General features: G+C 35.0%; 1 protein-coding gene across 1 annotated transcript in view; it reads right to left on the minus strand.

Moving 5' to 3' along the window:
- The window catches only part of GABRA1 (gamma-aminobutyric acid type A receptor subunit alpha1), a 66583-nt gene extending 56970 nt beyond the window's left edge, over nucleotides 1–9613 (minus strand). Inside the window, exons 1-3 of the mRNA XM_003134089.7 lie at nucleotides 9307–9613; nucleotides 6844–6932; nucleotides 3373–3485 (exon numbers count right to left, since the gene is read on the minus strand). Of these exons, the coding sequence (XP_003134137.5) occupies nucleotides 3373–3485; nucleotides 6844–6917 (187 nt within the window). The 5' untranslated portion in view covers nucleotides 6918–6932; nucleotides 9307–9613. The remainder of the gene's footprint in view (nucleotides 1–3372; nucleotides 3486–6843; nucleotides 6933–9306) is intronic.
- Between the last annotated feature and the right edge of the window lie 3199 nt (nucleotides 9614–12812).

The raw sequence follows: 12812 nt of genomic DNA on the forward strand, positions 1-12812 counted from the left end.
AATAGAGTATATATTAGGATTCTACACATTCTATCCTTCTTAGTGCTTTTACATCAGTTAAAACAATGTCCTTTCCGGGATATCTCTCTTGATGTTGCACTTTTTGTTCCAGAATTGCTCTTGATCCTGAAATGGCAGCCTTTTAAAATAGGGTTACAATATCTGCAGACTGATTTCTATCACCTGGATGAACTACGCTATATATTTGTTTCATAGTTATTGAATCCGAGATGTATATCTCCAAAGAGCAGTGTTACACCTTTGGATCCTGTGTGTGTTTCTGAAAAACAGGTCACATACCAGAGTTTCTTACATTGGTCTCAAGTCTCAGCTTATCACATTTCAGTATTTTTGGGGACATTCAGAACAAAATATCCCTGCCTTCTGCACAGTGTTGTTATATTTATAAAGCCATACTTTTATCATAATACAGAAAAGAATGGGCTCTTTTCTCTTGCAAGAGAAAATTATCCCAGCTGTGATCATGAACCTACCAAGAGGAAATTTTTACTCCCTTATCAGCTAATGATAATCTTTCAAGTATTTCCTCTACATAGTTTTTGCTTCTGAAAGAAAATGGATCATGGAAAAAAATCCATTTTTATAATGGTCAAATTATAAAATGGGAATGCATGTCATACTTGGCTTAGCAGAAATCTTTGGTACAAAAATGAAATTAAATAATTCAGCTTTATATGTATATATATATATATATACAATAATTTCAATTTATAGCATCCCAAAATCATGATATTAACATTTTTCTCTAATTCTGTAGTTGCTTAAGTTTTATAAAATATCTAAAAACTGAGCTTAATATTTTAAGGTATAGTTTTCTAAAGGCAGATAAACATCCTCAAAACATACTTAAACATATTATTGACTTCGGATATACATGTAATAAACGCATGCCTTTATATCCCTTAAGACTGAAAAGGCAATCCAAAAAAATGACAAAAATTAAGTTAGTATTAAAGCTTTTTCATTAATTTCAAATCCATCAGATTTAATTGATACATAATATATAAATAGAGGAACATATCTGAGTTACTTTTTAATTTGTTTTTATGTCTATCATAACCTCAGAAATCACTGTTTCTAGTAATCGTAAATACCCAAAAAACATCTTTAGCAAAGGTTAAAGCAGATCCATTCTTTTTATTTTTCCCAAGCCCTTGAATTCTCTATTACTGTATCATATTATATCCATTTCAACCAAAATTAATAGATTTTGTCTATATTTAGCCAATGACTATTTCTGTTCTTTAAATACATGTTTGTTTTTGTTATTTTGAGGAGATTAAGTAGATAATGAAGTAGGTTCCACCAAAATTGCAGCTTGAATTAATGTAGTTGTTTCTGTTAATAAATTTACCCTTATCTTGAATCTTAAAAATTAGCTTTTCAACCCATTCTTAGTCTATATTATACATCTTCAAGGTGTGTGACTCTCCAAGACCTAGGTATGCATATGAGGAGTAGGAGAAATGCTTCCTGCTTACACTGTATTTGATTAAATAATTAATATACACATTTATTAAAGAGTTATTATACATAATTAACCGTACATGAGCAGTCATGGGCTTGTTATTTGTACTCCGAAAAACAATACAGCTACATAGCTGATTATTAGAGAACGGGTGTGTGTATGTGTGTGTGTGCACGAGTATGTGTGAAATTGTTTAGCAAACTGAAAATCATGCATAGAACTTACAGAGGATGCTCATATTCACGTGTTAGAGTATTAAATGGGATTTCTGAACTAGAATGAAGACAATGTTTTCTAGGTGTATTAAAATTTATGCTGATTTTTTAAGGATTGATACCTTGGAGCAGGAAGCAGAAACAGTAAAGAAATCAGATGCATATGCCCACCAGAACTTTAAAAAGTCTTGCTTTTTTAAAGTTATTATCATTACCCTTTCTCCTTTTTGTAACCCCTCCCATTCCGGCAGTCTTTGTAATTTACTTCAAATTTTATGAACCAAGAACAATTTTCCTGAAACTGCTCCAGATGTTTAGATATACACAGACTTTCCATTAATATATCACATACATGTTTATTCACTCCATTTTGTGACCGCTGCATTTTGTTCCGTAAGATTTGTATTCAAACAACTGAGTAAAGGGAAACTAAGTGGAATACAAAGCTGAATGAATGTTTGAGAGGGATAAAAAGGACACCAGGCAAGACCTTTGACATATATCTGAGTTGTCGTCTATGACAAAGGAGTCTCCCTTAAACCTCTGAGACACTAAGGGCATTTGGCAGCCTCAAAACAGACCCACAATCCATATTTGTGTGATTATACCACCCAAAGTATTAAAAGAAATACTAAATCCACGTTATCATTTGGTTTTAAAATAAAAAATTGAACTCAAGTTTCTTATTCTTTTCATCTCTTTGCTGTTGAGGTAAAGAAGAGATGGAATTTTAGTATTGTCATTTAATTGTAATTTAAATGTTGCTATTAAAGAGTTCCAGCAAATATTCTAGAGAAAGTGAAGCATAAGTTATAGGTGGGAGTCAGAGATTCTAACCTTGGTTTCTTATGTGACTTTGAACAATAATTTACTTCCTAATTCACTTGTTTTACGTGAGATCAATATTTTGTTTTGATTTCATTAGTCTTTATCTAACTAAATAAGGTAGGTTGATTAGCTTATTCAAAGGTTATTCAAATAAGTGTGTAATGTCATGCACTATTTACTCCTATTGTTATAAATACTGTACTATTAAGTGCTATCTTCATGAATAGAAATTCATTAGTAAAGCCAATTAATTGGAAAATTATAAAAACCCATTTTTTTTCCTATGGAAAATTAGAGCTTAAATTAAAGGCATAGTCAAAAAAAAAACAAAAAACAAAAAACAAAAACAAAGCCCTACCATCTATCTCATTCACCTTTTATCCCAGAGGTGGGGATAATTAACACAGGACAGTGGATCGATATGTAATATTCCAAAACAAATATTTAGAGCAATAGAGTCAGAGATATTCTATTTGAATTCAATGCAGACTTAGCAATGCCGAATGAAGTAGAGATGGAGACTCTGGACTGGAAGGGAAAATGTTACCCCACTTTTCCTCTTGTAAAAGCAGATCATTCATGGAAAAATTATGATTGTCAAGTAAATGTAAATTTCTTTCATCTTATGAGAAGTCTGAATCTGCCTTTTACTACATATGGGTATGTACATGGAACTGTCATGGAAAATTGAATTAACATTGAGCAATCTCGTAAAAATAGGGTAAGTCCTTCAGCCACATGCTGTCATTCTTATTACTTTACCATGTAGAGGGAAGCAATGTTTTAATAGTAAAGGTTTAATACTGTTCTCTAAAATAAAAACATGTTAAAACTACCCACCTCCTAATCCTGGTCTTAGGCGATTGTCATAACCATCCAGGAGTCGGTCCAAAATCCTGGTGAAGACAGTGGTGTTGTCTTTAAGTTCATCCTGTAATGAGGGTTGTCCATAGCTGAAAATAAACATAAAGGGAGGCAATATCTAAATTATACATTTCTACTAAAATCTTTTTTCAATTAAAGTCTTCCTCCAGTTTTCCTACTTCCTTCCTATTGAATCTTAATTTGAAAATTATTTCTGATAAAGTAAAAAGGCCACCTATTAATCCTTATCATTTTCTCTTATTCTCATAGATGATATGCTCTTTATTCTAATATTTCTAACAACAAAAGGAAAATTACAGGAAATGAGTTGTCTCTACATTTATAATTCTCAACATGTATACAATGTTGTATGTTTTCTTTGGATAAGCAAGAACATTAACACATGCTAGGAAAAAAACCTAAATCCGGAAAGCTTCTTCCCAAATTAAAAAAAAAAAAAAAAAAAGTATTTATGAGCTACCAATAATTGGTAGCTTTGTTTTCCTTTTATTTAATATGCAGCATAAATCCTAAAATTTCACCTACCAACATCCCTTCCTTCAGCCTCTTTGTTTATATCTATGTGTTGTGTTTTTAACTTTCTTTCAGGATATTTAGGTGAGAAAAGTAGATAAAACTTGTTTCTTAGGATAATTATATGTTCACATCAGTGTGAAATTTCCATTCCACTTAAGGATTATGAACCAATTTTCATAATTTGTCTATTCAAACTTCTAATTAATTGAATTTTTGATATTTCTTATCTCGGATATAAGAGATATCTTGAAAAAAGATATGATTCAATATCTTAATTTTTGGTTTACTAAACTGTAATGCAGTATTAGTGTTTGTTTTAAGAAAACCCAGCCATTTGGAAGCAGAGTTTGGAATTAAAACCCAGTTTCCTTTAACTTTTCGTCTAAAACTATTTCCATTTGGAGTAACTGCTCCTATTTAAGTCTTTCTATGTGAAAATCTAGTTTTTAGCCTTTACCATTACTAGTTTTTGAATTTCAACCACATGGTGATCGCAGTTCAAATATTGTGTATTTATTACATCAATCACACTATTATCTATGCTTCTTAAATTATATTTTATGTAATGATGTGGAGGACGTCTCCAAAATCCTTTGAGAGAAGAATTTTCTATCTTAGGATGGATTACACTTATTGATATATTTCAATGACAGCTCTGACCTTGAGCAAAACAAAAACAAAAACAAATGAACATAGAGTGTAAACTAAGAAACTGCCACAAAAACATCACTTTCCTCCTTCTTACTGAATATGCTTTTGGCTTCTCTCTTATGTGTTTATATTACCAATAAATCTAAGACAAATAGTAATATTTGTAACCAGGATTCACCTATTTGACAGGAACAAGAAATAGAATCCAAGTATCAGCTTAAAAACAAACACTTTTATTTAGGTAATTAATTTTATATTAGCAAAATGCATTTTTTTCTGATAAAACTTTAATCTATAAGCTACTATAACTAAAAGCTATTCATGATATGAAATGTATGAAAATGTACCTCTATGAAACAATTTTATATTATCCTAAATTTGACATTAACACCAGATTGAGGGTTTACTTTCCTTTGGCAAAATTAAACATCTCACTAGATTTTGAAATCAAATTTTCAACAAGCTCTTTGTCTTCCAGGATGTCTCATTAGCAGATGACAGCAGTAATGCAAAAATAGTTTTCTGAACGCGATTACTTATAACAACTCATTGTCACTAAACCAACTGCATGCATGCATCTTTCAAGGGTGTTGGAAGGTCATCTTGATAAAGGTGGAAAAGAAATGCTAGCACACCTTCAGTTGTGAAGAGGGCCTGACCAAGTAGTCTAAGGAAGGAAGCAATAAAATAAGAAGGGGGAAAAGATGAAATAGGGTGACATGACAGAGCAAATTATATTGTTAATATGATTCCTAGTATCTGGAATGATCTATTATCTACCTGCATTCCCTTTGTTTTTATAGCTTATGTTGAATTCAGGAAACACTCCCCCCCCACCCCGCCACCCCAGCCCCGGTTTTATTTTATACATGTAGTTTTCAGCAATTATTTGCATTGGGATAAAAATGCCCAAAGAGACTTTTCTCTGCCTCCCAGAAAACCAGTTCTGTTATGCCAATTGGAATGGTAATCTTTCTTTTATGTGTTTTTCTAATCAGGTTATGCTTCATCTTTAATTCTAATTTACTATGGCCAATTGTAATTGTCAGAGAATAACCCTAGGATAAAGATCAAGATTATTTATTTGCTATTAAACATTCACGCCAATGTAATGTTTCCTAAACTGAATATATAATTTGTAGAGAAATGTCTGTTACATTACCTGATTTTGATTCCATATGAACCACTATATAATAAAACACTGTGCACTAACTCCATCTACAGGTCATTACAGTAGTAACACTTCATATAATTTTTCAAAAGCAGTGAAGAACATTTAACTCCTCAGATTAAGAGTATCTGGCAATAATGCATTCCCTGTTCATCTGGCAGTCATTATTTAATCACATACAAGAGCAAACAATAAAAATAGACAGCTTCTTAATTTAAAAAAATCCCCCTAAATCCTTATCTTTCCAGACTATTCCATCTCTCTGCCTTAACTCATGAGAGTTCACTTTTCACTACATTATGAAGAAACTTAGGCTTTTATAATATTTCTAAGACTTTCATTTGAGCCACAGGAGTGGACTACACAAGAAATATAAAAACAGAGAAAAATTGGAAATATTTGATCATTTATGTCTTTGCTACTATAATATGTCTCTATGCTTGATTGGATAATTAACAAATATTTTGATATAGTTAATTATATTATTAAATTTTTCATATAAGTTGTCTCAACAGTAGTTAAATAGAGAAGTTCAGTTTTATCTAATGTTCTTAAATATGCGTCTAGCATGTTCTACTTCTATTGGTTATGTAAATAAGAGTTTCAAAACATAATGCACATGCCTTTATAGAAACTTAAGACTTTCAAATTACAAATATTATTTTAAACATTCCCCTTCCACATAGTCACAAGTTTACTCTATGCTCCTTACAACTGGCTAGAAATTTTCTTGTTGGAAAATCAACTGACATAGTAGGCAGACATTTATTGGGGTAACTTTTTCTATGAATTAGGAAACCTCATGTTTTGTTCAGTTACAACTGAGCAGTGGAGAAAAGTTCAATTTCAGAATTAAATGTTGAATTAACACATTCCTTAATTAAAGCATGTTAAGTGTATTCTAACCAACACAAAAATAAGATGATTATTTTTTTGTACTGTTTTTCTTTATTAGCTGGAATTTTATTGCAGTTAAGTTTTATGAATTCCCTTAGTCATGAATTCATCCAAGGACAATTCTTCCCCCTGAAAGAATAAAGGAAAAGTTACGGAAATTCTCATGCAGATTTAAAATAAAGGGTCCCCACCTTCTTCCATTCAGTGAGCTCAGGAGGAGGGTCCAGGCCCAAAGGTAGTCAGAGAGACCCAGACTTTTCTTCATTGCGGGCTTGTGCAGCTGAAAAGTAGAACAAGTAGAGATCAATGTCTCTTGCAAGAAACATCAGGTTATAACCACTAGGGCTGACTGAGGCAGTTCAGATAAATGCTTTGAAGTCAGGAAATGACCTCACTGGGATATGACACCTCATTGGAAGCAATGGAAACCTGGACCATCCATTCTCAACTTTCCCTTCGATTTCTCCATTCAGAAATGTATCAGTGTCTTAATTTCTCCTGAAAAAGAATACAAGTTGAAATGCTCTCAGGTGACAATACTGCTCAACATAAAAATGGAATTGGTTTTTATTAGGTTTTAAATTTCCCATATAGTTTGAATTAGTCTCTTCTTGTTTATCATCTGAAAAATTTGACCTTTCCGATTTGAGTTCCCACAACTCAACTGTGCACTGAAAATTTTCAGCTGGTGTCTACAACAGGGAGCACATATTTAGAGGCAGTGATGGGGTAGGTTAATAAGCTGTGATGACTGAATTCTTCTTTGGATTCTGGATGCACCTTGATTTCAGAAACAACTGCTATTTATCTTTAAAAAAAAAATAGGAAACACACTGTTGAATGCCGAAATCGTGCTTGTATTCCCTTCCTGTGATTGCCTTGTTAAATATGCTCACTAATGCTTCTGTGAGGCTAAAGGACACACTTTATAGTCAAGCCATGTGCCGATCTTTCTCTCACACACAAACCACACTCACATAAATGCACGCAAACATGCCCACACATATCTTTTAAGCCCTCTAAAATTCTGCTAGGTTGCTGCTAGAAAATGTTTCATCTCAAACAGATGGAAGCTGGAGTGCTTTGCTTTGCATGAATAAGGGACTCTTCCCCCCCCCCCCTTAGGTAAAGTGCAATCAATCACCATCTGATTGTTGAATTTAGACTTGGTAGTGGGATGTTGGAGGAATGGAGGAGTATGGAAAGCTTAGAGAATTTTTAAATTACAATTTATTTGTGCAGACAATCTTAAAAAATCAGTGCACTACCTGGTTAAAGAGCAGATATGGTAACACTTTTTTAATATGCTATAATTCCAGTCACAATATGAGAAAGGTTCAAGCCAAAAATTTGTTAGCACTCACCTGAATCTGTGCTCTTTAGTAGGGTCAGTGATTAATGGATTGCAAGTCTTTTAAAGCATATTTTTCATTAAGCACGCTATAGTTTAATGTAGTATGCCTTTAAATACATCTACACGAGTGCTTTCCATGCTCTCTGGGATCATTTATATCAGTAAAAACCACTCCAAACAGGTATGTAGCAATGAAACATAATTAATGTGTTTAGAGTGAAATGGTCTAGCTCTAGAGATAAGAACAGTGAGCTTCATAGTTTTTCCTTAATTTAGTACTGCTTTTGACATAGATGAATTGAATCCAACAAGAAATATTGGATAAATATCCTTATGTTAAAATATTGCATCTAAATTGCATAATTATAATTCACCTTTTTATCAATCTTCAACATACGTTATAAAGGAAAAATAAGTTCTCATAGCCTATTAATATTTGTTGGTCTTTATAAAAAAGGGGGGGGGGTAATTCATGAAGAGGTAAGTGAAACTAAATAAATCCCCAAGCAAGGTAACATAGCTTTTTGTCCTCTTCTGACATTTTAAAAAGAGAAAAACAAACCTATCATGGCACTTGAGTTGAGTAAGAAAGTTTCTTGCAAATACAAACATAATAGTTTAAAAGAAACGCTAAGCTGTCACCTTATCCTTTCCACCTTCTATCTTCCCTCATCAAACACACACTCCAAACACCCATGTCCCATGCCACCCATATCAAATAACTTGAATTTTTTCATGCTTAGAATGGGAGAGACCCCTACACCAGAGGGCATTTCAGCAGCGTCCACTGAAAAGGAGGAAAGAGGCATTTTGCAGCCAGAAGGAGAGTGCCCTCCCTAGCATGCAACATCGAGACAGGTTTTCTATCCCAGCGTCTTAACTTTAGACGATGCCCCCCAATGCCCCTCCCCACCTCATCCCAGCTCCCTCTAGCAACAACAACAACAACAACAACAACAACAAAAAAAAAAAAAAAAAAAAGGAGGGGGGGATTTGGGAATCAACGTGTCACCACCCACCCCACGGCATACATTGAAATCTGCTGAAGAAAGGAGGAAAGAAAAAGACAGAGTAAATAATCATCACAATAATGCTCCTAGATCGCTGCGGTTTTCACCCTGAAAGAAAAACATTCGTTGTTTCTACCTGCTACGGGATCAGGGTATCAGGCTCTTGCCCTATCCCCTCTTTCTCTCTCTCTCTTTTTTTTTTTTTTTTTTTTTCTATAGCATTCCTTTCTCTCCAGCTACCAAAAGCCTCGTTCAAAAGCTCTAGCGTTGCGGTCCGAAGCCGCACTTACCTCGGGCCCCCTCTGGGCACAGGATCGCTCAAGACCCGGGAAAAGTCTGCGAGAGAAAATCGTGGAGAGCTTGGAGCCAGCGCGAGTTCGCGAGTCCCGGCGCGCCGGGAGCGGAGGGGCGTCCTCGCCCTGCCTCTCACTCACTAGGTCTGAGCGGTCTGAGCCATCATGGACTCTGCGTGCTCCTTTGCCGAAGACTTCACACCCAAATTTGCTTCCAAATATCCAATCTGCAGCTATACAACAAAAGATTTTTCTTTACCAAGACAGTAGTAATACGTCCCAGGGCAAACCGGATGTGGAATAGGCGGTGACTTCATGCCAGAGAGATTTTATTTTAGAAAGGAAGGTGGTACCAGCCTCTGGATCTGGAGACCAATCCGCCCATTTTTTATATGCAGCACAATTTAACTTGCACCGCTCTGGCCCTAATCCCCTTCTCTCTAGCTGCAGAGTCAAATCCTACAATCTGCTGCAAGCTTTCCTTTTTTGGGGGGAGTAGAAATGGGGGAGGGAAGAGTAGAAAAGGTTAGAGACAGGGACTATACTCAAAATCTTTACACACTTTGAATTTATGAACCCTCTGTTTTAAGGTATGTCTATTAAAAATACAACTGATCAGTGTCACTATTCCACCTTTGATCAAATATTTAACCGCTGCATGCATATGAATGAATGCAAGCTATGAAACAGGGAGATGCCGTCTTCCACATGTGGAAAGCGCACTCTCCTCTCTCCTGTCTCCCTCACACACACTCCCACACACGTCTGAGTCCCTGTGTCTTGCAGAGTCACGAATGATGAGGGCTGGTAGGGAAGAGTTCTGCCCGGTAGAGAATCGGCCACCGGGTTCAGAGAGTCTTTGGCACTTTTACAGGTTGTGAGCGTTTTCCACCTACCTCAGTCTGCAGTTTAGAGCAGAAAGCGCTCCGGAATGAGATTTTTAATTTTTGGAGGCAACTGTTTGTTTGTTTATGTCTTGATGGAGAAAACACAGCCTCCTTTAAATATAAATTGGGCTGGTTTCCTAGGATGAGAAGTATTTAACTTTGAATACATCGCCCAGATCATTTCTAGGCTTGGGAATCATATCTCTATTTCCAGAATCATTCCCTTGCCTATAATTCCATCATTCTCAGGATTAGAAAGATGAGAGAGGGGCACGAGACAAGATTAACAAAAAGATTTCTCGAAATCAGTTTAGAACCCGCTTCTACTATTTTTTTTTTTTCTTTTTTCCCCTTCTATTACCCTCCCCTGTGGCTCTCCACCCACGGATAATTACACACTTAGGGAAGGAGGGTGTGTTACAACATCAGTCTAACTAAATTTCCAAGGAATCAGAAACGACTGTAGTTATCTCCTCGGATTTTGTGAATGGGTGCTTGTAGCAGAGAGAAGATAGGAGCTGTCTTCCTGGGAGCGCTTACTGAAATGACCTGAAGCACTGGCAACTGTCCCTTCAGCACTTTTGCCTGGACCTGGTAGTAAGTAGGTGCTGCAAAGAAAAGATGAGGTGCCTCATGCAAAGCTTCTGGTGAACAAGGTCTGAAATTTGGTGAGCTCCCTAGTCATTTTCCCCAAGAGGGTCTCCAGGAGAGGAGACATTTACAGATAAGATGGGATCTCGGTCAAGGAGAGAAAAAAACCTAAATGGCCAGTCCACACCACTCATGTGTTTTTCATTCTATAAGTGTTTCCTTGATTTTGTGCTGCAATGCAATCAGCACACATGATTAAAATGTAAGACAGGTGATTGAAATAAGGAAGATATAATTGAAGACCACATTTAGAGTTGGTTTCTTCTGAGTTTTAAAGGGAAGTATCATTGGGAAGTTATTTTAGAAATAAATCTTCAAGGAAAGGAGATTGGAAGATCATTTTATGAAACCTCTGTTCCTAGGCAGTAGTTGCCTACTTTGTTCAGACACGACAAATGTCAATGTATTCTTAAAGATATCTATTGAAGGACCATCAGAGCTTCACTGTGTGACATTACCCAATTTTTATTTATGTGTTTATCCATTTATCTACTTATTTATTGAGCAGTTCTGAGAATAAAACTCATTTTGTTTTTTTGGTCTTTTTATCTTTTTAGGGACACACCCTTGGCATATGGAGATTCTCAGGCCAGGGCCCCAGTCACAGATGTAGCTGCTGGCTCAAGCCACAGCCACAGCAACTTGGGATCCGAGCTGGATCTGAGCTCTACACAACAGCTCAGGACAATGCCGGATCCCTAACGCACTGATCAAGGCCAGGGATCGAACCCTCGTCCTCATGCATGCTAGGCGGGTTCCTTAACTGCTGAGCCATGACGGGAACTCCCAGTAAAACGCATTTTAATATGAATACCCTGGGGTAACAATTAGAAAACATTATTTTTTAACCTAACAATATCTAATAGAATTCTATAGTTCTGTTTCCATTCAATAATGACTGATAGTCCTGAAAGTGATCTTTTAGACATTTTTCCCTCCTGGTTAAATTGTCACAGCTCCTTTTACTTCCCTTACAAACTGAAAAAGACTTTATATCCTATATCTAATGACATACAACAAATCACTCTACTGATTATGATTTTTTGAGCACAATCACTGAAAATTTATCATATGAACAGTAATCTCTGAAAACAATAGCAATCACATCTTACTTGAGACGGAAAGTGTTATGTGACTATCCAACAGGCTACAATTGCACAGCATGTCCATACATTTTAAAACAAATGGATATTTATAAATAGTTCTTGAATTTAACTTAAAACCATAGTACAAATATGGAGATGGAAATATCCATATTATTATTCTTTATTTAAGATGTAATATTCATAAGATAATTTTTGCTAGATGATGTATATATAGTTTGTCTTGGGACATTGTGTTTTTAATAAATAAATTTAATATGTTGTCACTCTTTAAAATATTGATAATTTAACTATTCCAGAAATAGCAATTGCAATCCTAAATTATGAATATGTTTATTATTTTTCCTCTGAGGTACCTTAACATATGCTCTTAACACCAGGGAATGAACCATAAGAAATTAACTCCAAGGAAATTATTTATTTTATAATGTGTTTTACATTGACTCTTCTAGATAATTGATGACATTCTTATTCTTTCTTTTACCTAGAAGAATAAATCTTTTCAAAATGAGTGTGCATTTGATTGAGTTAAGTTCTCGAAATCACAATAACCATGATGTTTAATATCCTTAAAGGTTTACTTAGTGCCAGGTAATGTGCTAACCAGTTTGCATAAGTCATTCAATTTAATTCTCAAAACAAGTCTGTGAGAGATAGTCCTATAGCCCTGTTTTACAAATCATTTGATAAATTATGGATTAGAGAGAGCAAGAGATTTGCCCAAGGTCACAGAGCTAGTGAACGTTCATGCTAGAATGCAAATTCGGATTTTTGACTTCAAAGCTTATTCTCTTAACCATGTTTCCACCTTAATTTCTTTCCTTACTGTGTGGTTGTAAACTCATATTGATTCTTTATTCTT

This window comes from Sus scrofa, chromosome 16, assembly GCF_054392235.1.
Source record: "Sus scrofa isolate SSC_HxYL_T2T_F1_AM1 chromosome 16, Sscrofa_HxYL_maternal_Yorkshire_Landrace_v2.0, whole genome shotgun sequence".
Classification (NCBI taxonomy): domain Eukaryota; kingdom Metazoa; phylum Chordata; class Mammalia; order Artiodactyla; family Suidae; genus Sus; species Sus scrofa.